Source organism: Leptodactylus fuscus, chromosome 1 (assembly GCF_031893055.1).
Source record: "Leptodactylus fuscus isolate aLepFus1 chromosome 1, aLepFus1.hap2, whole genome shotgun sequence".
In the NCBI taxonomy this organism is placed as follows: Eukaryota; Metazoa; Chordata; class Amphibia; order Anura; family Leptodactylidae; genus Leptodactylus; species Leptodactylus fuscus.
This window is the reverse complement of record NC_134265.1, coordinates 324456056-324481299: the sequence shown is the minus strand read 5'-3', so window position 1 is coordinate 324481299 and position 25244 is coordinate 324456056. Positions and strand designations below refer to the sequence as shown.

The 25244-nt window shown below is 43.4% G+C and overlaps 1 protein-coding gene across 1 annotated transcript in view; it reads right to left on the bottom strand.

Annotated features, from left to right (window-relative positions):
- Positions 1-2490: 2490 nt before the first annotated feature.
- The window catches only part of LOC142209725 (proton channel OTOP1-like), a 35352-nt gene continuing 12598 nt past the window's right edge, over positions 2491-25244 (bottom strand). The window contains exons 3-6 of the mRNA XM_075281552.1: positions 24877-24935; positions 12662-12792; positions 9317-10188; positions 2491-2670 (exon numbers count right to left, since the gene is read on the bottom strand). Coding sequence (XP_075137653.1) covers positions 2491-2670; positions 9317-10188; positions 12662-12792; positions 24877-24935 — 1242 coding nt within the window. The remainder of the gene's footprint in view (positions 2671-9316; positions 10189-12661; positions 12793-24876; positions 24936-25244) is intronic.

Sequence of the window (25244 nt, the reverse complement as noted above, 5' to 3'; positions counted from 1 at the left end):
AAGTATTGTCCCCTTGTAAGTCGCTGCCTCCGTTGCCGAGAGAACATGGTTTTCGAAATGCAAATGAGCTCTATGGAGTATCGTCCCATGGGGCCTTAATCTTAAACTTTTTTTTTTAGGAGCTTGAACCTGGAATCAACAGGTCACTTATACCATAGACCTCAATGCTATTGTACTGCAGTTTATGGTAAAATCCTTGTATTACTATTGATTTATTTATATAAAATAGTTATAAATACAGCATATAAACATGAAAACTACAATTGTATGGATGAGGAAGATGATAGATACAGTAGATAGATGATAGATAGATAGATAGATAGATAGATAGATAGATAGATAGATAGATAGATAGATTATATTTATCTATTGGATTACAGGTAAATCAAACATTTATTAATAATAGAATATAATTATACGCCACATACAATATACACATTAGGCATTTGAGAATATTTTCTTGGGTTATCTCTACAGAAATCTGACAGCATAAGAGGGAGGGGTTCTGACATAACGAGCAGGGTCCGTGACTGTAAATGGATCTAAGATGCATGTACTTTACAGTATATTGTTCATAAGTAGGGATACAAGTTACATTCAAGGAGTTTCAAGTACATTTTTCCATTCAAAAGGATTTTCCCATCCAATGCCTCATATGTAGGCGTGCCACGCATGCAACACCCACCTATCAGAAAGATAAACATAGGTTGGTATACATACACTTCAGTGGGAAGAGAGCACATCTCACTTCTGTCTATTCACTTGCATATATTGTAGATGAAGGATCCATAAAAGGTAAAAAAAAATTCTCTTAAATAACTCTCTTTCTTAAAATAAAACCTGAACCTGCTTTTCTCTTAGGGTACTTCACAGGAGACGTAACTCCTCAAGTCTGCTCTGCTATACTAGTAGATGGGATCTGAGCTGCAGTAACTCACTGCGGCCATTACACAGAGAATAGCACTATCTGATTCTCGTTCTCTTCTCCATATAGTAGCTGCTGGTCGGCGGAGGTCCCATTTGTACCCTTGCCTGTTCTCTTCTCCATATAGTATCTGCTGATCGGTGGGGATCCCAGTTGTACCCTTGCCTGCTCTGTTCTCTGTATAGTAGCTGTTGATCAGTGGAATTCGCAGTTGCCTGCTGGTCAGTGGAGGTCCCACTTATTGTAATCCTGCTGATCTGATATTGAGGACCTATCTCAAGGATAGGTCCTCAATATCTTTTGTGTAGAAGATCCCTTTAAACAATTTCGGAAAAGTGCTGAAGCCATGGCGGATGGCCACACGAAGATAAACCCAACTTTCTTGAGCTAATGAGTACCAAACCTTGACAGTAACGGTGGCACAAGTCTTAGGCTCAGCCCCTAAGGTTTGACAACCAAAATGCATATGAATATTCCTAATGTGTATTTTGCCTTGTGTGAACTTAAGCTTAGCTTGCCCTATCTTTCAGTGGTTTAAGCAATGGAGATAGCTGATACCATGGTGGATGGCCACACATCCAAGTCCAATTGTCTGGAGCTAAAGACCACCATCTCTTTTTTTTTATTTGTAGATTGTGAGCCCCATATAGGGATCACAATGTTCATTTTTCCTTATTAGTATGTCTTTGGAGTATGGAAGGAAATCCACACAAACACAGGGAGAACATCCAAACGCCTTGCAAATGTTTTTCCTGGCAGGACTTGAACCCAGGACTCCAGCGCTGCAAGGCTAACCACTGAGCTACCATGTTGCCCCATAAAGACCACCATATCTTGACAGGAACCGCAGCTCAAACCCTACACTCTGCCCCTGAAGTTTGTCAGCCAATGTACTTATTCATATTTATGATGTGTATTTTGCATAATGTGAACATAACCTTAGACTGTTCTTTTTTATAAATGCAGTTTGTTTTCTATGACTACAGTACCTAGGTAAAGGTCATTGCAAACAAAGAGACCATTTTGAGACCTAGGGTAACAGTATTTGGCTATCCTATAGCAGGGGTATAGCTAACGGGGCAATTGGAACATGTACTCAGGGTGCTAATAACAAGCCACTTTGTATGGGTTAGGCTAATTAAATCAAGGGTGAGGGCAGTAAACTGAATATTTGCCCAGGGTGAAGTAAAGTCTAGCTATGCCCATAGACATTGAACAGCTAGTTTAGAAAACCCATTGTCAGGTCATGCTTCATACAATATATCCTATGCTGGGGCTACGGGGGAATTAAACACTGGCTAAAGTGGAACACTACTGGATCTGTAAGGGTCCTGGCACAGGGAAACCTTGTGAACAGTTCCTTACTGGGGGGATTGTTCTAATAAAAAGTGATTGTGGGAACCCTAATAGTAACACTACATATAGTACATGTAATAGTACATTTAGATCACTGGGGAGTGGTGCCCATTACATGTTTTTCTATGGGGCGCTATGATTTCTGAATTCACCCTACAAAGAACTTTTGATCATTTTTAAAAAGAATCCCCTAATTTCTTAGTGCCATTTTAGGAAGATCCTATTTTACAGTACACATCAAACAAGGAGTAAGTAGAATGCATTCTGTAAAAGATGGAAAAGGGGACGGCAATATCAATAACAACAATCCAAGGCGTGAACCCGAACACAATGGCTTCCAATCCGTTATCATATTGAGGGCGACATCCAAAGGCCGGGGGAACCCAGAGCTGAAACAAAAAGATGATCTGCGTTAGTATCAAATATATAATACAAGATTGTAAGTATGACTTAGTAGATAGTATTAAAGGGGTTGTTCCACTTCAAATTCAACCTGACCACAGCCAAGCTGAATGTGGTCAGGACTGGTGGTGGTCAGCAGTCCCATTCGCAAGGAAAATGGCCTTTTTAAGGGGTGTGTCCATCATAAAAGGGCACAGTTACATATATCCAGACTCCATATAATAATATTAGACCCAGGATTATTACTTATTAATTAAAATAAACAATTGCGCCATTTTTATTTATGCCATTTAGCGAATACTTTAAAATATATATATATATATATATATATATATATATATATATATATATATATAATTCTAATCACTTAACAATAAAAAATTATAATTATAAAAGCACTATTATAATAATTTTTTTCATTTTTTTTCTCTTACCAAACTTTTTCTTTCCCTTCATACGTATGATACATAATGGAATCTGTTTATGTGCCACTATATTGTTGACTCCGAAAATATATTTTTAAGTATACAATGTACTGGCATGTAGAGACATCCCTATATACCAATATACGTATTATGTAGGGATAGTACACTACTATTACAGCATGGTATAAGAAAAAAAAATCCTCCCATGGAATGTACTGACTGTGCAGATACCTAATGAAAATTATCAATAAATGTAAACTGTGCTGCGAATACTAACGAACTGACGGCGGGGTCAGAAGACCTGAAAACTGGAGACCCCCAGGAAACCTCGCTCACTGCTCTAGATCATCACCCCGCCTGCCACCCAGCTCTGTCTCCATTATGTGAGCGACATCTCCCACTTTGTCACACTTTGTCTGCTCTTAGGGGCAGTTATCTGGAGCAGAGAGCAAAGCCCTGGCAGGAGAAGAAACGCCCCTAAGGCTCCTTAGCCTACTTGTGGATTGGCAGACAAAGTACCAACAGCACCTTCCAAGGAGATCAGGGAAATATTTGTAGGACAAAAAGTTCTATGATCCAGAAGGTCTCAGAAATGTCGCAGAAATCATTTTGTTTGCAGGACTTATCACACAGCGTACCCTGGCCTGAATGGAAACCATCTTTGTAGCCCACAGCAACCAATTACAGCTCAGCTTTCATTTTGGATCCTGTGTCTGGAAATTGAAAGCCGCGCTTTGATTGGTTGCTATGGACAACAAAGACAGTTTGATTAGTCGGCCATATATACGTAGCTTATATAGGATTTATTGTCTGTTATACATATAGGGGCAGATTCATTAAAATGGACTAAAAGCAAAGCTGTCTGGGTTGGTAAAGCAACCAATCACAGAGCAGCTTTCATGTTTCAGCAGATGAATATAAAATGAAAGCTGTGCTGTGATTGGTTGCTATGAGCAACAGTTTAGCTATTAGACCATTTTAATAACCCGCCCCATAGGGTATAATGTATCATGTACACAGAGAATCCATCCACGTTATGGGCACATAAAGATAAACTGGACCAAGCAGGATTGGGTGAAAATCAGTGAAAATGATAATTGTGATATTTATACAGTTATACCATATGATAGATACAGTATACATTGTATATACGTCCTTCTGATCCTCTAACAATAGTGTGAATGCAGCCCAATATAATAGACACTAAACCCAGGACAATAGGTTATAAAGGAGTCCCCGGCTGTTATTAACCCCCTCCCTTCCAATTTATCAGCACAACTGTTCCTTAATGTGGTGAACTTGATACATAACACGACAGTGGTGACATCACAGATTCCACATGACATCACAATAGCTATAGAATGTGTAAAGTTGTACACTGGCGCCATCTTGGGTCACTTGAGCTCGATAGCTTGAAGAGGACAGTATGTCCAGGTAGGTGTCTCTTCTCTCCATGCTAAGGCCTTGTTCACACATGGTATTACTGGGGTATGTGGTGAAGTACAGTACTGAACCATTAGCCCCCAAAACTCTGGGTAAGAAGCCCTTCCTTCTTTCGTGCAGAGATTGTCAGGATGATTCTTGTCCTGATATTATGTAACATGAGCATATCTGGACTCTTTTTTTATTACCTCTCCAAAAAACATAAAACTTTCCATGTGTGAACCAGGCCTTACAGGGGTTGTCCTAACTGGACAACCCCTGCTCTAAATGGAGACCCACTGGCAATCTGCTGATGGTCACGGGTCTAGTCCCAAACCCCCAGCTGTTATCACTGGGGAAGTTGCGCCCTCTCCAGGAAGCATGAGGTATTACATGGCCCCGTTTTAAAAGAATGGCTGACTATGTAATCACTTGGAGTCCTCCAGAATATGGACTGCTTTTATCACAGGGTCTCTGCTCTAAGTTGGGAGGGGTGGGTCGCAAACTGTGACATCTATGTGCCCCAATTAGGTAGTTTTTACAATAGCAGAGATTAACAAAGCATTCTGTATATAATCTAAACCTGGCTGCACAATGCTGTTATTCTCTGTTGTCAGCCAGGCATATCCATAAGACCATTCACTCTATGGAAGCCAAAGGAGTGCTCCTATGTCTCTTTTAGGCTGGGGACCCACGGGACAGAAACGTCGCAATTTTCCCACGGCGGAAATACAGTGGGAAAAATCGCAGGGTTTTACAGTAATGGCAAAGTGGATGGGATTCTAGCAAATCCCATGCCCACTTTGCTGTAAAAAACCTCGGTACGGACATGCCGCGATTTCCACGGTGCAGTTTTGGAAATTGCAGCATGTCAATTATACCTACGGAAACATCAGTAGTTTCCCCATAGGTATAATTGTAACAGAAACTCCGTGGAGGAAAGCTCTGCGAACTTTCTGTCTAAAGCGCTGCAGGAAGAACTGCGGTACATTGCCGCTGCGGTTTTTTCTGCAGTGCTTTATTGCTGTGGGACATCCCGTGGGGCCTTAGCCGTAGACTGGAACATGCCAGTATGGCATTTTTGTGGTATATAATAGTACAGTGGGCTATATTATATTGGTTCCGTACTCGGGATATTCTTCAGGAACATTTTCGTATTTTGTTAGGTTAAGTTCACATCCAAGGTGTATTTTTCCCTTGGAACGTGCAGCAGAAATCTGAGGCTAATCTTTGCGTTTCTGCCACAATTTATAGTTTTGACATAACGTCTGGGCTATGTTGTGTGCGATCTCTCGGCGCAGTTTTAGCGCTATTTTTGTTATTGAATTCATATGATGATAGAATTGGCTGCTTTTTTCTTTTGAAACCATAGGGGGCAGTAGCTTTTTTCATGCTCATACTGACACAGAAATTGTACCTGATAGTTCTATGGTGTATGGACAATCTTAGGGTGCGTTCACACACAGCACAGTAGTAGAATATACTAAACAAATTTCCATTTTGATCTACTGTAGGTACATACAGGGAATAGCTACCTCCTACGGTTTCTGCAGTTTTCAAATGGATTTTGGCGCAGAACATGCCTCAAAATTCATGTGAAATTTTCATTTTGTGAACATGCCCTAAGTAGTAGAATATCTATTGCATTACATTATATTTCTTACTTGTACATTAGATTGTAAGCTCTTAGGGGCAGGACATGTATTGTATTAGATTCAGTGGCGTAACTAGGAATGGCGGGGCCCCGTGGCGAACTTTTGACATGGGGCCCCCCCGACACCGAATATCTCGACTGAGTCCCTCCTACGCATTCCTGCGCGCTCTATTATGTCCCATAGTGGCCCCTGCACACAGTATTATACCCAATAGTGGCCCCCTGCACACAGTATTATGTCCCTTAGTGGCCCCTGCACACAGTATTATGTCCCTTAGTGGCCCCTGCACACAGTATTATACCCAATAGTGGCCCCTGCACACAGTATTATGTCCCTTAGTGGCCCCTACAGGACTAAATACTGTCACCGCTGACCGCTATACCAGGACAAATTGTGGATAAAAAAAAATCTGGTCCTGTGCATTACAATTTAGTAACTCCATGTGCCTCATATTAATAACAGTTAACCCTATCATGTCCCTCACATTAAGCCTTGTGTACCTCACATAAGAGTTACTGATATGTGAGAGACATGGAGGTAATAATAAAGTATCTTCATTACTATTACCCCCAAATGTCTCACATATCAGTAACTCTTATGGTGAGGCACACAGGGGTAATGTGAGGGAGATGATGGGGTTAACTGCTATTACTATGAGGCACATGGAGTTACTAAAACACAAGTAATCCCCCCAAATGCCTGATAGTAATAAGTATAGTAACCCCAGTACGTACCTGTGTAGCTTCAGTTTCATTTTCCTGGAGCAGCTTCTTCCTTTTCTCTTCTGTGCAGGACGGCAGGGATAAGCCCCGCCTCCTCCTCTCATTGGTGGGCAGAGGACAGCAGAGAAAGGGAGGGGGGAGAGAGGGGGAGCGTCCTGCAGCGCTGACAGGAGCCAGACCTGCAGCTCCTGTGTCTCAGCCGTTGCTGCAGCTTCGGGGCCCCCTGTTGGTGGAAAGTATTCCACCAACAGGGGGCCCCGATCATTATACTCGGGGGTCCGAAAAGACCTCCGAGAATAATGATAGCAGCGGTAGCAGCTGTCACCGGGCCCCTAATGTCCCGGGCCCTGTGGCAGCTGCTACCGCTGCTATGGTGGTAGTTACGCCACTGATTAGATTGTAAGCTCTTAGGGGCAGGATGTAGATGTCTCTTTCTCTCCTTACAGGCACATATAAGAATATACAAATATACAGCAATATGCAGCAGGACAGATGTGATCCAGGAAGATATCCGATCGCCATATCTGGGGTCAGGAAGGAATTTTTGGCCCCCCTGAGGTATAACGCTCCGGGGAGTTTGTTTCGCCTTCCTCTGGATCTTTGGGTTGGTGGCTTTCATCTCAGGACATGGTGGTCAGAATGCAGCGAGTTCTGTGATCTCCCCCAGCCTTACCTGAGAGTCACTGTCACCCATTTTATAATATATTAAAGGGCCAGTAATATTATTCAGTGGCGTAACTAGGAATGGCGGGGCCCCGTGGCGAACTTTTGACATGGGGCCCCCCCCCATCCCAACTGACACCGAAGACCTCGACCGACCCCCTCCTCCGCACTCTATTATGTCCCTTACTTGCCCCTGCACACAGTATTAACCCCAATAGTGTCCCCTGCACACACAGTATTAACCCCAATAGTGTCCCCTGCACACACAGTATTAACCCCAATAGTGTCCCCTGCACACACAGTATTAACCCCAATAGTGTCCCCTGCACACACAGTATTAACCCCTATAGTGTCCCCTGCACACACAGTATTAACCCCAATAGTGTCCCCTGCACACAGTATTAACCCCAATAGTGTCCCTTGCACACAGTATTAACCCCAATAGTGTCCCTTGCACACAGTATTAACCCCAATAGTGGCCCCTGCACACACAGTATTAACCCCAATAGTGTCCCCTGTACACAGTATTATGTTCCTCTGTGGACACCCATAAACAATTATTATACTCTGGGGTCTTTTCAGACCCCAGAGTATAATAATCGGAGACCCGGGAAATAAAAACATTAAAAAAAAAAAAAAACACTGTTGCTTCTTACCTGTTCCCCGGCTCCTGTGCTGTGCTGTCCTCCTCTCGCGTCCTTCGTTAATGACGTCGGACGTCACATGACCCGGGAAGCATGCCGGGTTCATGTGACGTCAGAGACGTCAGACAGCAGTAGGACGGAGGCCTGGCAGGATCGCGGAGAGGTAAGTAACAGTTTTTTATGTTCCCTTACCTCTCCGGTCCGCCGATCATTATACTCGGGGGTCTGCAAAGACCCCCGAGTATAATGATAGCCCTTGTGGGGCCCGCGGTGTCACTTGCCGATCCCGGCCCAGCCAGGATCGGCAAGTGAATAGGGCCCGTAACTGCCTATTGAAAAAAAACCGCAGCGGTAGCGGCTGTCACCTGGCCCCCTAATGGCCCGGGCCCTGTGGCAGCTGCTACTGCTGCTACCACGGTAGTTACGCCACTGGTTTTATTACAATGTTGCTTATTGCTATTCAATAAAAAATAAATAAAAAAAATCTATATTGTGTTGTCTTTTGTCCGTCTCTCTCCTTACATACTGACCATGATGAGAGTGATCGCTGCCGCTCAGTAATCCAGAACTGATCCAGTACATAATAAAGTGTAACCTCTCCTACATACATGGTGGCAGCTGCTGCAGGATCGGGGACTATGGGGGGCGCTATATACCAAGAGAAGTCACATATAACTCCATGGCATAATGTCCTAAGTGTTATGGGGGTCAGTCTCTGTGATGGGGACAATAACATTGCGTGTCCTCACTTCTATATACAACATTCTATCTCATAGAAGTCTGACAAGTATCTGATCTGTTGGGTCTGACACCCGAACTCCTCACAGATCATCTGTTCTAGTAGCCTTCAGGTACTGGAAGCTTCTAGTGGACGGGCGCTATTTAAGTAATATAATATGACCTATTTTTTTCAGGTCCATTAAACGGATCATCAAAAAAATTGCACAGTTATATGAATGGATGTGATGTCATGCCATACTAAGGTGCAAAAGTGTCTAAAACACATAATAAATGTGGCATAAACCTTGTATTCCGGTTTTTGAGCCCCAAATTTGCCACATTTTGTCAAGCTAATCTTCCTCGTTGAATTTAATATACTTACCGAAATGTTGCAAAGAAACAAGGCAATTGTAATATTTTTCAACATTGCTTTCTTAAGTGTTGCCCAGGGATTTGTAGACACATCACTAGGCGGATTGCAGGCTAGTTCTTTGATGCTGGCGTTGGCGTTGTTTTGCAGTTTGTTATTGGGGTTTAACATCTTTCCTCCATCGACCATCCTAAATTCGGTACTTTCAGTAGGAATTTTGGTTTCGCTTGGCATCACTGATATTTCCATGTGGGGTTTCTTAGTATTATGCTTTTCTTTTCGGTGTATATATGTTATGATGAACAGGTTTTGTAGGTACTTCTCTAATATCACTAGTATGGCGTAGGGTAGACTGTACCAGGTGTAGGAGGGGTGGCTCTGGGCAACTATTATAGCAATAATGGAACCCCATGATGTAATCCAGGATCCGACGGCAGAACCCACCAGTAAGTCTTCATCCAGTTTGACAGCTGGGCTTTTCTCTTTCATCATAGCCATTTTATCCAGTATATGTATTAAGAGGCCAATAAATGATATTATACACATGAAGCTCAAGACAGCGATTGAATAAATGTAGTAGATACTCAGAGCAGACTCGCTTTTGTTCTTCGAGAGTCCAATATTTAGTAGGTATATGGCCACTGTCGCAATTGTCGCAGCCAACACACTAAAACCTAAAATGGTGCCAGGGACCACCCCTCTGAAACTAAGCTTTGTTCTATGATGACGATGTCCAAGGTTGTTTCCGATATTTTTCCACAGTACATACAGCATGGCCGAGGCTAAAACCTGATATTCAATGTAGAATGGGTATAGGTAATAGATTCCTTTCCTAAAACTTTCGCACAGACCAGAGGTGCAGTTACACACGACAGGATCTTCATCTGTAAGATAAAGGTATATGAAATAATAGTATGGGAAATGTGAAGGTATTCATGATCAGATACATTACAGTATTGTGAAGGTTATAATCATGTAATGTATGAAAAACATTGTTATCCTTAAAAGCTGAATGCTAGGTATAGTTGCTTATGCTTGAAACTGGTATAATGATATATGATAAGATGGCGCCTGTATCCAAGATGGGTGCAAGAAAAACAAGTGTTTGGCTTGCTGCCAGAAGACAGCTCCCCAAGGTTACCATGCAGGACCGGGAGTAGCTGGCTATATATGGCACTGCTTAAACTTTATCTGTTTGATTTAGATGTACCATACCAATCTTACATTGTTGTTATCTCTCTTCCTTTCTCTGCTACTATTTAACCCCACGTTGTTTTAATGTGTTGTTTAAAAGTGCATCAGTATTTCCTCCTTGGTTGAGAGAGGAACTAATACCAACATTGTGTGACTGGTGTCATTTCCTTACTGCTGGCACTCAGCCTAATTGATTAGGACGACGACAGTTACCCAGGATTATTGGTCAATTAATCATAAACACGGCTTTGACCTTATCAGTATAACGCTCTTTATAGTAACTGTATATAACATGAGGCCACAGTCTAAGTATATTTATAGAGGTACGGTTCTGTACACACTGACTACATCATTTTTATAATGATATAAAATAGCAACTATGATGGCAATAGAGGATTCATTACACAACAGACCCCCCATTGGAACCACTTCTTTTGTGATGTCTAAAATTGCAACAAGCTGAGCTGTTCTAGCCATCAAATCTGACTAAGGAGCCCCCAATAGTAGTGTTAACCGAGCCTTACTATGGTGACTTGCTGCTGGCAAACCTCTTTGAACCTAGGACTCCAGCACTAACCAATGTGCCATCCTTGAAGCAGATGGAGCACAACGCTACAGTGGAAAACTGAACAATAAAAAACAGAAAACTCCTCTAAGAGCTACACAGAACAGGAGGTCACATCTAAGTGCCATTGGTGCCATTTGTCTACAAGTTTTATGCAACCCCAATTAAGTTAGGTATACAGGGCGACATTGGCTTTGACGAACATTACTAATGTTGGGTGAACCGTTCAAGATTTGTCCCGTGAATATTTGCTAGGTTCACAGTTTAGTTTCGGACCTAATAGCATAACTGCTATTATTACTCTGAGGTCTCTGTAGTCCCCAAAGTATAAAAATTGAGGCCCAGAGGAGGTGAGTAAATATAATAAACAGTGGTACTCACCTCTTCTGAATTCCATTGTGTTATCCGGTGCAGGTACCTGTACCTTCTGGCCTCCCAGCATCAAGACACTGATGCATCCCACCTCACCATTCAGGCCAAAGCATACACTTCAGCTCCCTGGGTGGCTGATGTAATTCAGGAGGCCGAAAGAAGGGGGACCCCGCACCAGATACCACAATGAAGCCCAGGAGTGGTAAGACCTCAGAGTATAATAGTTGTTTACGGGTGGCTAACCTCAAAAATATCAGGTATGGCCTGGAAAATTCATACACATCAATTCTCTTATCCCTACACATCCCACGGATAAATGTCACCCTGCCTGCACTAAATCTAATGAAAGTAAATGTGGTCTGGTTGTGACTCCGCCATTGCTAGAACGACGTCACCAAAAGGTCACAAGAAATCTAAATTGGATGGATTTCTTGCGACCGTTGTTTTGTAGTTAGACATCCACGGAGCCACAGCAAAGGGGAACATGACTTTGGAATGGGGGAACCAATAACTCCTGCAGTTTCTTCTTCGTGCAGTAGTTGTGTAGATTTATACAGACTGGTTCAGCTTTAACAATATATCTGTGTATATTCAGCTATAGGAGTATATAGTGCTTAGTGGGTTACTGTAGGGAGGGAGGAGTTTAGGAATAGATGTAACTCCCCCCTCTTCTCCTCTTTCTATTACCACGAGGAATGGAAGAAACATTTCCCTCCTGCCCGCCATCTTTTGATCACTATTTCACAATTGCTTTGTTCACATTTACCTTCAAGCATGTGGACTCCGTGCAGAAAACACACGGACCCCCATTATAGTCTATGGGGTCCATGTGCTTTCTTTGCTAACCGCTTTTTAACTTGTTCGGTATTCCATTTGGGGGGTCCCCAAGCACACTCCCGGAATGGAATACAGAACACAGATGTGAACAGGCCTTACATGTTGCATTACAACGACACAAACATTACCTGTGATGTGACATTGTGATCTTTACGTCATGTGACTGAAGTCGCCGCCTAGCCCTAGTCTAAATATTAAAGAGATGCAGGATAGCATATTTTATACTTAGCCTATTGTTTGCATTGAAAGGAAAGTTAGTTCTGTATACTTCTGTATACACAGCCAATAATCCAGACTATCTGATATACTGACACCTAACACATCCTATTTATGGTGAATTACATGAATTTTACTGTATATTTAGTGACTCTCACAGTATTGTAACTTACGTAAAGTTATGTTCACAAAGCCGAGTGACGTCAGTCTACCCATGTGCTCTTCCAGCTGGTGGTCCGATTCTGTAGCCACCGCACTGGCCCAGAGGAGTAAATTTGTGTATACAGAATGGATTAAACCAAATCTAAAACAGAATAATAAAAGAACAATAAGAATATTAAGGACGGTTACATAGATGTGGAGACAGATAAAAGCTTCTTATTTCAGTTACACCATTTATCAGTTATTCACTGTTCCCCCTACCATAGATCAGAACGACATTAGAAGTTGCCAAGGAGCGTCACAACCAGATAAAAGAACAAGGCTGCCATCTGAGCACTAGTATACGAGACACATATATCAAAGCTGACTCTAAAGATCGGCGAACCTCACGCAATTTGTATCGATCCGGGTCCAGGTGTCTCAGTTTCCTGATTTGTTTCGGATCGAATAAGATGGAATAGAACAGGGAGGGGAATTATTATACTTCATAGTAATAGTATAATAGGAGGATCCCTATCCGGCACCCTCTCTCTGCCTCCTCATGCACCCAGGGTCACCACTGAGGCCCATGAGGCCGGTGACATGGGCATGCCAAGCATCATGACGTCATGACTGTAACCACTGGCCTAATCACAGGCCTCAGCAGGGACCCTGGGCGTATGATGTCACCAGAGCCAGAAAGGAGATCAGTGAAGTTTATCCTGTTCAAGTGTGGCGAGGGTTACCCGTGGCCCCCCTGGGTTCTGGGCCCAGTCACAGATGCAATCATTGTGACCCCCATACTGATACCAGTGCCGCAGCTGATTTTTCCTGCAGCAGCTTTCAGTGAAACATGCTGCTGTGTGTCCCTGGAGATCCTGCGTCCTAGCCACAGACCCAGTAGCTGTATTATTATATGATTCCTATGGCCAGCTTCACTTACTAGTGCTCACGATCTCTAAATGGTCATGGACAAAATGTATACATCCTCAAGAAAATAATATCTTATTCCAGCATACAAAAGGATATACAGTATACTCTTAAGTAGCTTTCATAGTATGCAAATAGACGTCATAGAATAATGAGAATTTGGGTTGGTCCCGGTCATCTAACAATTACTGACATTTACAACAACTTTATAGGCTATTTCCAGCACAGCGTGACCACATGGAATGCTATTCACTGAATTGCTTTATTTTTCACGTCACCCTTATAGTTATAGCTTATAGCTCCATGTATCCAGTTACAATTACATTGTCCGGGCCATTTCAGTCAATCGGTCCAGGTTTATTATGACAAAGACTCATGTTTCATGTTTTTTTTTTCCCTATGCCTAGTCTTGATTCATGGAACGAGGGATTTCACAACATGCAACTATTCGAAGAACCTACAATTTAGATTATACGCATTGATTGCAAGTAATTGGTAGCAACAACATATGTAGACAATGGCAGTATTATGGCCTCCCGGGAGGGCACACAAGTCAGACAGAAAGTGAAGGCTCAAAGTATTGCAGAAAGGCTAAAGACATGGCATGGACTGTAATGTGCAGCCCCATCTGGCACAGGGAGGGTTTATTCTCCTCACTTCATGAACAAGAGAAGAAGGTTCAAACTATATACAGTATCTTACAAAAGTCAGTACACGCCTCACATTTTAGTAATTATGTCATTATATATCTTCATGGAACAACACTGAAGATATGACACGTTGATGCAATATATAGTAGTCAGTGTACAGCTTGTATAACAGGGTAAATTTGTTGTGTCATCAAAATCAGACAACAAAAGTGAGTACACCCCTAAGAGAAAATGGACATATTGTGCCCCAAGTGTTAATGTATTGTGTGGTCACCATTATTTTCCAGCACTGCCTTAACCCTCTTGGGCATGAAGTTCACTAGAGTGTCACAGGTTGCCTGTGGAATTCTCTTCCACAACATCATGGAGCTGATGGATGTGATAGATACAGTCCTATGAAAAAGTTTGGGCACCCCTATTAATCTTAATCATTTTTAGTTCTAAATATTTTGGTGTTTGCAGCAGCCATTTCAGTTTGATATATCTAATAACTGATGGACACAGTAATATTTCAGGATTGAAATGAGGTTTATTGTACTAACAGAAAATGTGCACTATGCAATAAACCAAAATTTGACCAGTGCAAAAGTATGGGCACCTCAACAGAAACGTGACATTAATATTTAGTAGATCCTCCTTTTGCAAAGATAACAGCCTCTAGTCGCTTCCTGTAGCTTTTAATCAGTTCCTGGATCCTGGATGAAGGTATTTTGGACCATTCTTCTTTACAAAACAATTCAAGTTCAGTTAAGTTTGATGGTGGCCGAGCATGGACAGCCCGCTTCAAATCATCCGACAGATGTTCAATGATATTCAGGTCTGGGGACTGGGATGGCCATTCCAGAACTTTGTAATTGTTCCTCTGCATGAATGCCTGAGTCGATTTGGAGCGTTGTTTTGGATTATTGTCTTGCTGACATATCCATCTCCGGCGTAACTTCAACTTCGTCACTGATTCTTGAACATTATTCTCAAGAATCTGCTGATACTGAGTGGAATCCATGTGACCCTCAACTTTAACAAGATTCCCGATGCCGGCATTGGCCACACAGCCCCAAAGCATGATGGAACCTCCACCAAATTTTACAGTGGGTAGCATGTGTTTTTCTTGGAATGCTGTTTCTTTTTGGACGCCATGCATAACGCCTTTTTTTATAACCAAACAACTCAATCTTTGTTTCCAAAATGAAGTTGGCTTCTCCAAATGTGCTTTTGCATACCTCAGGCAACTCTATTTGTGGCGTACGTGCAGAAACGGCTTCTTTCTCATCACTCTCCCATACAGCTTATCCTTGTGCAAAGTGCGCTGTATTGCTGACTGATGCACAGTGACACCATCTGCAGCAAGATGATGCTGCAGCTCTTTGGAGGTGGTCTGTGGATTGTCCTTGACTGTTCTCACCATTCTTCTTCTCTGCCTTTCTGATATTTTTCTTGGCCTGCCACTTCTTGGCTTAACAAGAACTGTCCCTGTGGTCTTCCATTTCCTTACTATGTTCCTCACAGTGGAAACTGACAGGTTCAATCTCTGAGACAACTTTTTGTATCCTTCCCCTGAACAACTATGTTGAACAATCTTTGTTTTCAGATCATTTGAGAGTTGTTTTAAGTAGCCCATGATGCCACTCTTCAGAGGAGATTCAAATAGGAGAACAACTTGCAATTGGCCACCTTAAATACCTTTTCTCATGATTGGATAGATCTGGCTATGAAGTTCAAAGCTCAGTGAGGTTACAAAAACAATTTTGTGCTTCAGTAAGTCAGTAAAAAGTAGTTAGGAGTATTCAAATCAATAAAATGATAAGGGTGCCCATACTTTTGCACCGGTCAAATTTTGGTTTAATGCATATTGCACATTTTCTGTTAGTACAATAAACCTCATTTCAATCCTGAAATATTACTGTGTCCATCAGTTATTAGATATATCAAACTGAAATGGCTGCTGCAAACACCAAAATATTTAGAACTAAAAATGATTAAGATTAATAGGGGTGCCCAAACTTTTTCATAGGACTGTAGATAGATAGATAGATAGATAGATAGATAGATAGATAATAGATAGATAGATAGATGATAGATAGATAGATAGATAGATAGATAGATAGATAGATAGGAGATAGATAGATAGATAGATAGATAGATAGATAGATAGGAGATAGATAGATAGATAGATAGATAGATAGATAGATAGATAGATAGGAGATACATAGATAGATAGATAGATAGATAGATAGATAGATAGGAGATAGATAGATAGATAGATAGATAGATAGATAGATAGGACTGCTGAGAATGAACTTTACAAAAACCAGAAACCTCCGCCCCGAAATACCCCAAGAAGGCCAAGACAAGTACAATAAGTGTGGTTTAAGTGGGTTGGCCACAGCTTTTATTAACGCAATTTTAACATATAACTCCGGAAAACAAATACTACTTCCTCTTGTCTTCCTCCAAAGCAGTCCGCTGGTAGACAGCAGGACTGCTAAACTGCTCTTCGTCCCACGGAATATGGGACACTCCCGCCTGCTGTAACAGCAAAGAAAGAAAACAACAAGACAAACCATACACCGCGAGGGCAAAGGTGGGTGGGCGTTTCCTCACAACCAACTGCTGGAGAGTGAGTGCCACACCCTCGAATCTTCTCGCAGCGTCCTAGTAATTCTAATAAAATGGTGCTGCTGCGCAACGCCCTTAGTGGCCAAGGACAAACGACGGCAAAAGGTGCGACCCATAGGGATCACTTTGCATGCAAAATTTAGGAGACCTAAAAGGACCTGCATTTGATGCAAAGTGACCTTCTTAGAACGCGCGGCCGAATGAACTTCCTGCACTAAGCGATCTAGCTTGTCGTCTGGCAGAAGACCATGGCGACCGAATCGATTTCTATGCCGAGAAAAGAAAGGCAGATCAAAGGCCCGACCGTCTTTTCTTCGGAAAGGGGAACCCCACACGACTCCATTAACAACTGAAAAGACCGTAATAAAAAATGGCAAACTGGGGAATCAGGCGGCCCAACAAAAAAGGAAATCATCCAAATAATGCAAAATGGATTGATATCCTGTCTTGAAGCGCACAACCCATTCCAGGAAGGAGGAAAAAAGTTCAAAGTAGGAACAAGAAATTGAGCACCCCATTGGCAAGCACATGTCCACGAAAAAATTGTTGCGTAATGAACAGCCAAGGAGGTGAAAACAGGATGAATGGGGAGTAGTCTAAAAGTGGACTCGATATCCGACTTCGCTAACAGGGCTCCCCTTCCCGCCTGAAGGACCAACTCAACCGCTTTGTCAAAAGACGTGTAAGAAACCGCCGACACCTCCTTAGCGATACCATCGTTGGCCGACTCCCCTTTAGGATAGGACAAGTGATGAATGAGGCGAAATTTACCGGGTTCCCGCTTGGGCACTAATCCCAAAGAAGAAACCCTGAAGTGGTCAAAGGGGGGGCTCATCAAATGGGCCGCCATTCTGGCCAAAGCCACTTCCTTCATCACCTTGTCCCAAGCCAAAGGCTTGTTGGCCACAGCAGAACGAAGGTTACCGGAAAAGGAGAAACACCCTCCAGGAGCACCACCCCGAGAGTGTCTGCTGTTCCTCCTATAGGGTGAACCCACCCAGGTAACCTCTGACCCTGGAGAGTGTGGGTACCGAGGGGGTCGGGAGTGCGTACGGTGGGGTTCCTTGCCCTGAATTGAAAAGCCCACCGGTGCACTTTGGGAGTAGCGTGCAATATATGTAAGCTGGCTCTGATTGGGGGAACTGGTGTGTTGTATTGGTGGCAGCGGGGGGAGAGACAGGGCAGGGGGGGAATCAGGTCTAAGCTCCCCGCATCTGTGTCTTGAGTGGAGTATGCCCCGCCCCCCTCCTGACCCGGTGACTGCCCATCTACACCAACCGGGAGCAGGGGCTGCTGACCACCTGCCCCGGGTAAACACAGCTCACCTGATTCCGGCACTCTGTCTTCACCTCCCGCTCTTGTGAGAGGCCTGTGATCCATGTGGTGAGGGAGAAAGGTATCTTCAGGCCTGCGGCCTACTTGGCACCGAGGCGGCCTAGTGAGGGGCGTGGCTATGGCTGCCGAAGAAACTCCGCCCCTGACTGACACGGGTCCCTGTGGACTTCAGCAAGATGGCGCCGGACACTACTGCCAGGCTCCGGCCTGATAGGGGGCGTGACTTCACCTCCTGCTCCAGCAGGAGGCTGGGATCCCACACGCGGCAGGGCCGCCGGAGCGCCAACGATATGGCGGTGAGTACTACTGCCAGGCTCCAGCCTGGCAGTGTGCGGGTCCTCGCCTCCCGCTCCTGCGGGAGGCCTCTCGGTGGCGCTCTGGGCCTGGCTCCGGCATGCCCCTGGACGGCTGCCGGGTGAAGAAGTAGGCCGCACCTGCGGCCTAGCGTGTCAGGGACGGCGGCCCCTATTCCCAACGTGACCGGAGGATGCTCCCCCCTCAGGGGTGAACCTGGCCTATTCGCCTCCCGAGGCGGACGACAGAAAGCCGCCCCCCCCCCCGGGCGAGGCGAAGGGGGCGGGCATAGCAGCGTTCGCAGGGAGAGGACCTGCTTTCTGCCTGAGCGTGAGGGGAGGCCGCTGGAGCAGCGCTGCTCCAGCGGCCTCCCCAATCCCCTGCTCGGTGCTAAGCCAGTCCAGGGCAGCCTGTCCTGGACTGACTTAGGTAAGCAAAAATGCCACCCTCCCTGGGGCCCTGGCATAGCGCCGCCTGAAGCGGTCACTTCAGGTCGCCTCATGGGAGGTGTGGCGCTGTCCCCCCTGCCCCAGACCTCACTCCGCTTACCACCACTCGCCAGCGGGCTGGGGCTGAGGCAGGCAGGTTGCCAAACCTGGAAGTGAGGCCTAGTAGGAGCCTGAGGAACCTCCTGGGGATCGTGGGACACCATAACTTCGTCTGGACAAAGCTGGGCAGGAAGCCCTGTGGAAGACCTCCTGGAGCCAGCTACCACCACCTGCCTGCACCTTCTCAAAAATGAGCTTTTCCAGGTCTGCCATGATGAATGGGTTCTGGAAAGCCGTTTCCTCACAGCCGACTGCTGGAGGGTGAGTGCCTGACCCACGTGCCCCCTAGTTATTTTATAGAGTTACCTTTATTTATGATATGACTAATCAAAACATGGGGCGGAGGCAGGCTGGTTCAAAACATAACATAGCAACCCCCATCCCAGCAGTCAAAGCCCTTTTCCCTATACAGTGCAAGGGCTACTAATAGTTAGGAGATAGATAGATAGATAGATAGATAGATAGATAGATAGATAGATAGATAATGCTAATATATCTGATAACCTTCTAATGCATCCTCACAAAGTAGTATTAATCCACAATAAACCTGCAGTGTATACTGTATAGCAAGCCTAGAGAGACTTCTGCAGGATATTACATTTCTTGCTTTCTCAGTACACTCAATGTCCAAAGGAAAAATAAGGGTAAACAAAATCAGTAACCAGAACCAAACACCAAAGATCTGCAGCCCCTGCGGCTATTCCAGAGTCTCTCTGATCTGACCACTACCACAATAGCTTCCCTCCTATTATTTCACTATTAGCCTCTTCCTGCTTTTCTGCGGATGTGCCACAGGTCAGGTACCTGATATGAGGTGTGGATTTCAAGAATTTCTAGGTGCCCTTTGCAGTTTGTAAGAGTTTTCTGTTTCTTCTTGTTAAATATAGGATTAAAAATTCTAATCTGAGAGTCACTGACACTCATTTTCCGCTTGTATAGACCGGCCTCTTCCAGTTCTTGTTTCTATAGACCTGTCCTGCACCTGTCAGTGCTGACTCTGAGCCCCTGATGTAGCTGCAATACAGGGGTTACAGTGTTCCCACCTGTAGCTACATCAATGGGTCATAGACAGGGTTGAGTTCATTGGGATCAGAAAAGATCTGATTCTGATCGGCGATCAAGTAAATTTCACAATCAGGATCGGAATTCCGATCCCGATCTTTTCCGACAGGATCGAGGTCGGAAGTTATTTCCCACGATGCTTGGCTACAGGCCAATCATTGTGGGAAAAGCTAATATTAGGGTTAAGCAATCGGGAAAGATCGGATCCCAATCAGCAATCGAGCAAATTTCACACGATAGGGATCGGCTGGAAAATGATCGAAAATCAGATTTTAAAAACAATCCTGAAATCTCAAGATCGACTCAACCCTAGTCATAGAGAACCAGTAATACAGTACTAGGGAATGTGGAAAAGGAGGTTGGGGGTCACAAGTAGATTTTTTTTACTGCAAACTTGTCCTTAGGATAGGTTATCAATATCAAACCAGTTGGCGTCCAAAATCTAGCACCCCAACCATGTTTTAAGAGGCTGCTGCATTTGGGCCTTTTTATTGCTTACAAAGCACAGTACTGTACATTGTACAGTGTTGGCCAGAAGTATTGGCACCCCTGCAATTCTGTCAGATAATACTCATTGTCTTCCAGAAAATGATTGCAAGCACAAACTCTTTGGTAATATCTTCATTTATTTTGCTTGCAACGAAAAAACACAAAAGAAAATGAAAAACAAGTCAAATCATTGATCATTTTACACAAAACTCCAAAAATGGGCGGGACAAAAGTATTGGCCCCCTCAGCCTAATACTTGGTAGCACAACCTTTAGACACAATAACTGCGAACAACCGCTTCCGGTAACCATCAATGAGTTTCTTACAAGGCTCTGCTGGAATTTTAGACCATCCTTTGGCAAACTGCTCCAGGTCCCTGAGATGTGAAGGGGGCCTTCTCCAAACTGCCACCAAGAGATCTCTCCACAGATGTTCTATGGGATTCAGGGCTGGACTCATTGCTGCCACTTTACAAGTCTCCAGTGCTTTCTCTCAAACCATTTTCTAGTGCTTTTTGAAGTGTGTTTTGGGTCATTGTCCTGCTGGAAGACCCATGACCTCTGAGGGAGACCCAGCTTTCTCACACTGGGCCCTACATTATGCTGAAAAATTTGTTGGTAGTCTTCAGACTTCATAATGCCACACACACAGTCAAGCAGTCCAGTGCCAGAGGCAGCAAAGCAACCCCAAAACATCAGGGAACCTCCGCCATGATTGACTGTAGGGACCGTGTTCTTTTCTTTGAAGGCCTCTTTTTTTTTTTTCCTGTAAACTCTATGTTGATGCCTTTTCCTAAAAAGCTCTACTTTTGTCTCATCTGACCAGAGAACATTCTTCCAAAACGTTTTTGGCTTTCTCAGGTAAGTTTTGGCAAACTCCAGCCTGACTTTTTTATGTCTCTGGGTAAGAAGTGGGGTCTTCCTGGGTATCCTACCATACAGTCCCTTTTCATTCAGACGCCGACGGATAGTACGGGTTGACACTCTTGTACCCTCGGACTGCAGGGCAGCTTGAACTTGTTTGGATGTTAGTCGAGGTTCTTTATCCACCATCTGCACAATCTTGCGTTGAAATCTCTCAATTTTTCTTTTCCGTCCACACCTAGGGAGGTTAGCCACAGTGCCATGGGCTTTAAACTTTTTTTTTTTTTTTTTTTTTAAATGTAGATTGTGAGCCCCACATAGAGCTCAAAATGTACATTTTCCCTATCAGTATGTCTTTGTAATGTGGGATGGAAATCCATGCAAACACGGGGAGAACATACAAACTCCTTGCAGATGGTTTTTTGCCCTTGGCAGGATTTGAACACCAGGACTCCAGCGCTGCAAGGCTGCAGTGCTAACCACTGAGCCACCGTGTGGCCCCGGGCTTTAAACTTCTTGATGACACTGCGCACGGTAGACACAGTAACATTCAGGTCTTTAGAGATGGACTTGTAGCCTTGAGATTGCTCATGCTTCCTCACAATTTTGCTTCTCAAGTCCTCAGACAGTTCTTTGGTCTTCTTTCATTTCTCCATGCTCAATGTGGTACACACAAGGACACAGGACAGAGGTTGAGTCAACTTTAATCCATTTCAACTGGCTGCAAGTGTGATTTAGTTATTGCCAACACCTGTTAGGTGCCTCAGGTAAGTAACAGGTGCTGTTAATTACACAAATTAGAGAAGCATCACATGTTTTTTCAAACAGTTCCAATACTTTTGTCCACCCCCTTTTTTATGTTTGGTGTGGAATTACAGTCCTATGAAAAAGTTTGGGCACCCCTATTAATCTTAATCATTTTTAGTTCTAAATATTTTGGTGTTTGCAGCAGCCATTTCAGTTTGATATATCTAATGACTGATGGACACAGTAATATTTCAGGATTGAAATGAGGTTTATTGTACTAACAGAAAATGTGCAATATGCAATAAACCAAAATTTGACCAGTGCAAAAGTATGGGCACCTCAACAGAAAAGTGACATTAATATTTAGTACATCCTCCTTTTGCAAAGATAACAGCCTCTAGTCGCTTCCTGTAGCTTTTAATCAGTTCCTGGATCCTGGATGAAGGTATTTTGGACCATTCCTCTTTACAAAACAATTCAAGTTCAGTTAAGTTTGATGGTCGCCAAGCATGGACAGCCCGCTTCAAATCATCCCACAGATGTTCAATGATATTCAGGTCTGGGGACTGGGATGGCCATTCCAGAACATTGTAATTGTTCCTCTGCATGAATGCCTGAGTCGATTTGGAGCGTTGTTTTGGATTATTGTCTTGCTGACATATCCATCTCCGGCGTAACTTCAACTTCGTCACTGATTCTTGAACATTATTCTCAAGAATCTGCTGATACTGAGTGGAATCCATGTGACCCTCAACTTTAACAAGATTCCCGGTGCCAGCATTGGCCACACAGCCCCAAAGCATGATGGAACCTCCACCAAATTTTACAGTGGGTAGCAAGTGTTTTTCTTGGAATGCTGTTTCTTTTTGGACGCCATGCATAACGCCTTTTTTTATAACCAAACAACTCAATCTTTGTTTCCAAAATGAAGTTGGCTTCTCCAAATGTGCTTTTGCATACCTCAGGCAACTCTATTTGTGGCGTACTTGCAGAAACGGCTTCTTTTTCATCACTCAACCATACAGCTTCTCCTTATGCAAAGTGTGCTGTATTGTTGACCGATGCACAGTGACACCATCTGCAGCAAGATGATGCTGCAGCTCTTTGGAGGTGGTCTGTGGATTGTCCTTGACTGTTCTCACCATTCTCCTTCTCTGCCTTTCTGATATTTTTCTTGGCCTGCCACTTCTGGGCTTAACAAGAACTGTCCCTGTGGTCTTCCATTACCTTACTATGTTACTCACAGTGGAAACTGACAGGTTAAATCTCTGAGACAACTTTTTGTATCCTTCCCCTAAACAACTATGTTGAACAATCTTTGTTTTCAGATCATTTGAGAGTTGTTTTGAGTAGCCCATGATGCCACTCTTCAGAGGAGATTCAAATAGGAGAACAACTTGCAATTGGCCACCTTAAATACCTTTTCTCATGATTGGATAGATCTGGCTATGAAGTTCAAAGCTCAGTGAGGTTACAAAAACAATTTTGTGCTTCAGTAAGTCAGTAAAAAGTAGTTAGGAGTATTCAAATCAATAAAATGATAAGGGTGCCCATACTTTTGCACCGGTCAAATTTTGGTTTAATGCATGTTGCACATTTTCTGTTAGTACAATAAACCTCATTTCACTCCTGAAATATTACTGTGTCCATCAGTTATTAGATATATCAAACTGAAATGGCTGCTGCAAACACCAAAATATTTAGAACTAAAAATGATTAAGATTAATAGGGGTGCCCAAACTTTTTCATAGGACTGTATATCCAATTTGGCTTTTTGACAGTTCTTTTTGTGGTTTTCCATTGAAAAAAAATTAAATGAAGATAATAACAACAAATAATTTGTGATTGCAATAATTTTCTGGAAGAAAATGAGTATTATATAACAGAATTTCAGGGGTGCCAATACTTTTGGCCAACACTGTATGGTGGCTGTGTTTGGTACTGCAGGCCAGTCCTAATGGACTGAGCTGCAAGCAGCCCATGTGACTGCCCATGAAAAGCTGTCAAAAAGTCGCCCTCATCATTTTTCTGGAAGAGGGCGAAACCAGGAGTGCAACATGGCATAACTGGCATCAATAATCCTTGAAATCTACAGGTAAAAATAACAGTGTGCAGAGAGTGCACCTAGTTTATAAAGAGACGTGCAACTCTTTATAAGTGGGGTGCACCCTCTGCCAATGCAGGTTATATGAAGATGAGTGTTACATAAATCTGCCCCAGAAGGTTGTTTTCTGACCAGGGGTATAACTTGAAGGGGTGCAGTCACACCGGCGCCCAGGAGCCTTAGGGGGCCCATAAGCACTGACATCAGTATTGAGATTGCAGCTTCCATCTGGCCCATAAACCAAGGAGACCTACAGATTACCCTAACCACACTAAGGTGGATTAAACTCCTTAGCATCCGTAACCATCAGTATCAAGAATTCGCTGTAGGGATGAGGTAGGGGTCCCCGGACAAAAGATTGCACTGGGCCCACAAGACTCTAGTTACGCCACTGTTTCTGACTGAGGTTTCGTTTCTCCATGTCACTGCTGTAAAGCAAAGTTCTGAAGTGCTGTTCATACCTTATCTGCAGTGCAGAGAATATGGCCGCCCTCATAATCATAGAACAAAAACAAAATAGAACAAAAAACAATCTGAAATCAGAAAATCAAAACAGATTAAAGAAAACCCTCCCGCGAAGAGCATTAACATGAAAGCGAATACTCTTACCTTTCCACTGTTTTGAAGGATCTGATAATGTCTTTTGAATGCCGCCAAAGAAAATATACCTGTAACCCATAAACATGGACAAATGGTTTATGTTTGGAAAATGGACCTTAAAATCATTCTGGAAAAATAAAATTATACTTTAACACGTAATTAACTTAAGCTCTATATAGACAAGAAGCCCAAAAAAAACACTGTATAGAGAACATATCACTGCTTCTGCCAACTCCAACTCCTCAATAGGCGCTGCTCCACTGATTCAGATGCAGTTGGAATTTTTTCTCTAGCCCTTGCCAAGCCTGAGAAATCACTGCTGTTAGTTTCAGTACTCAATATGCTAATTAGGCTCTTAACTGTCAGGTGGGCAGTCC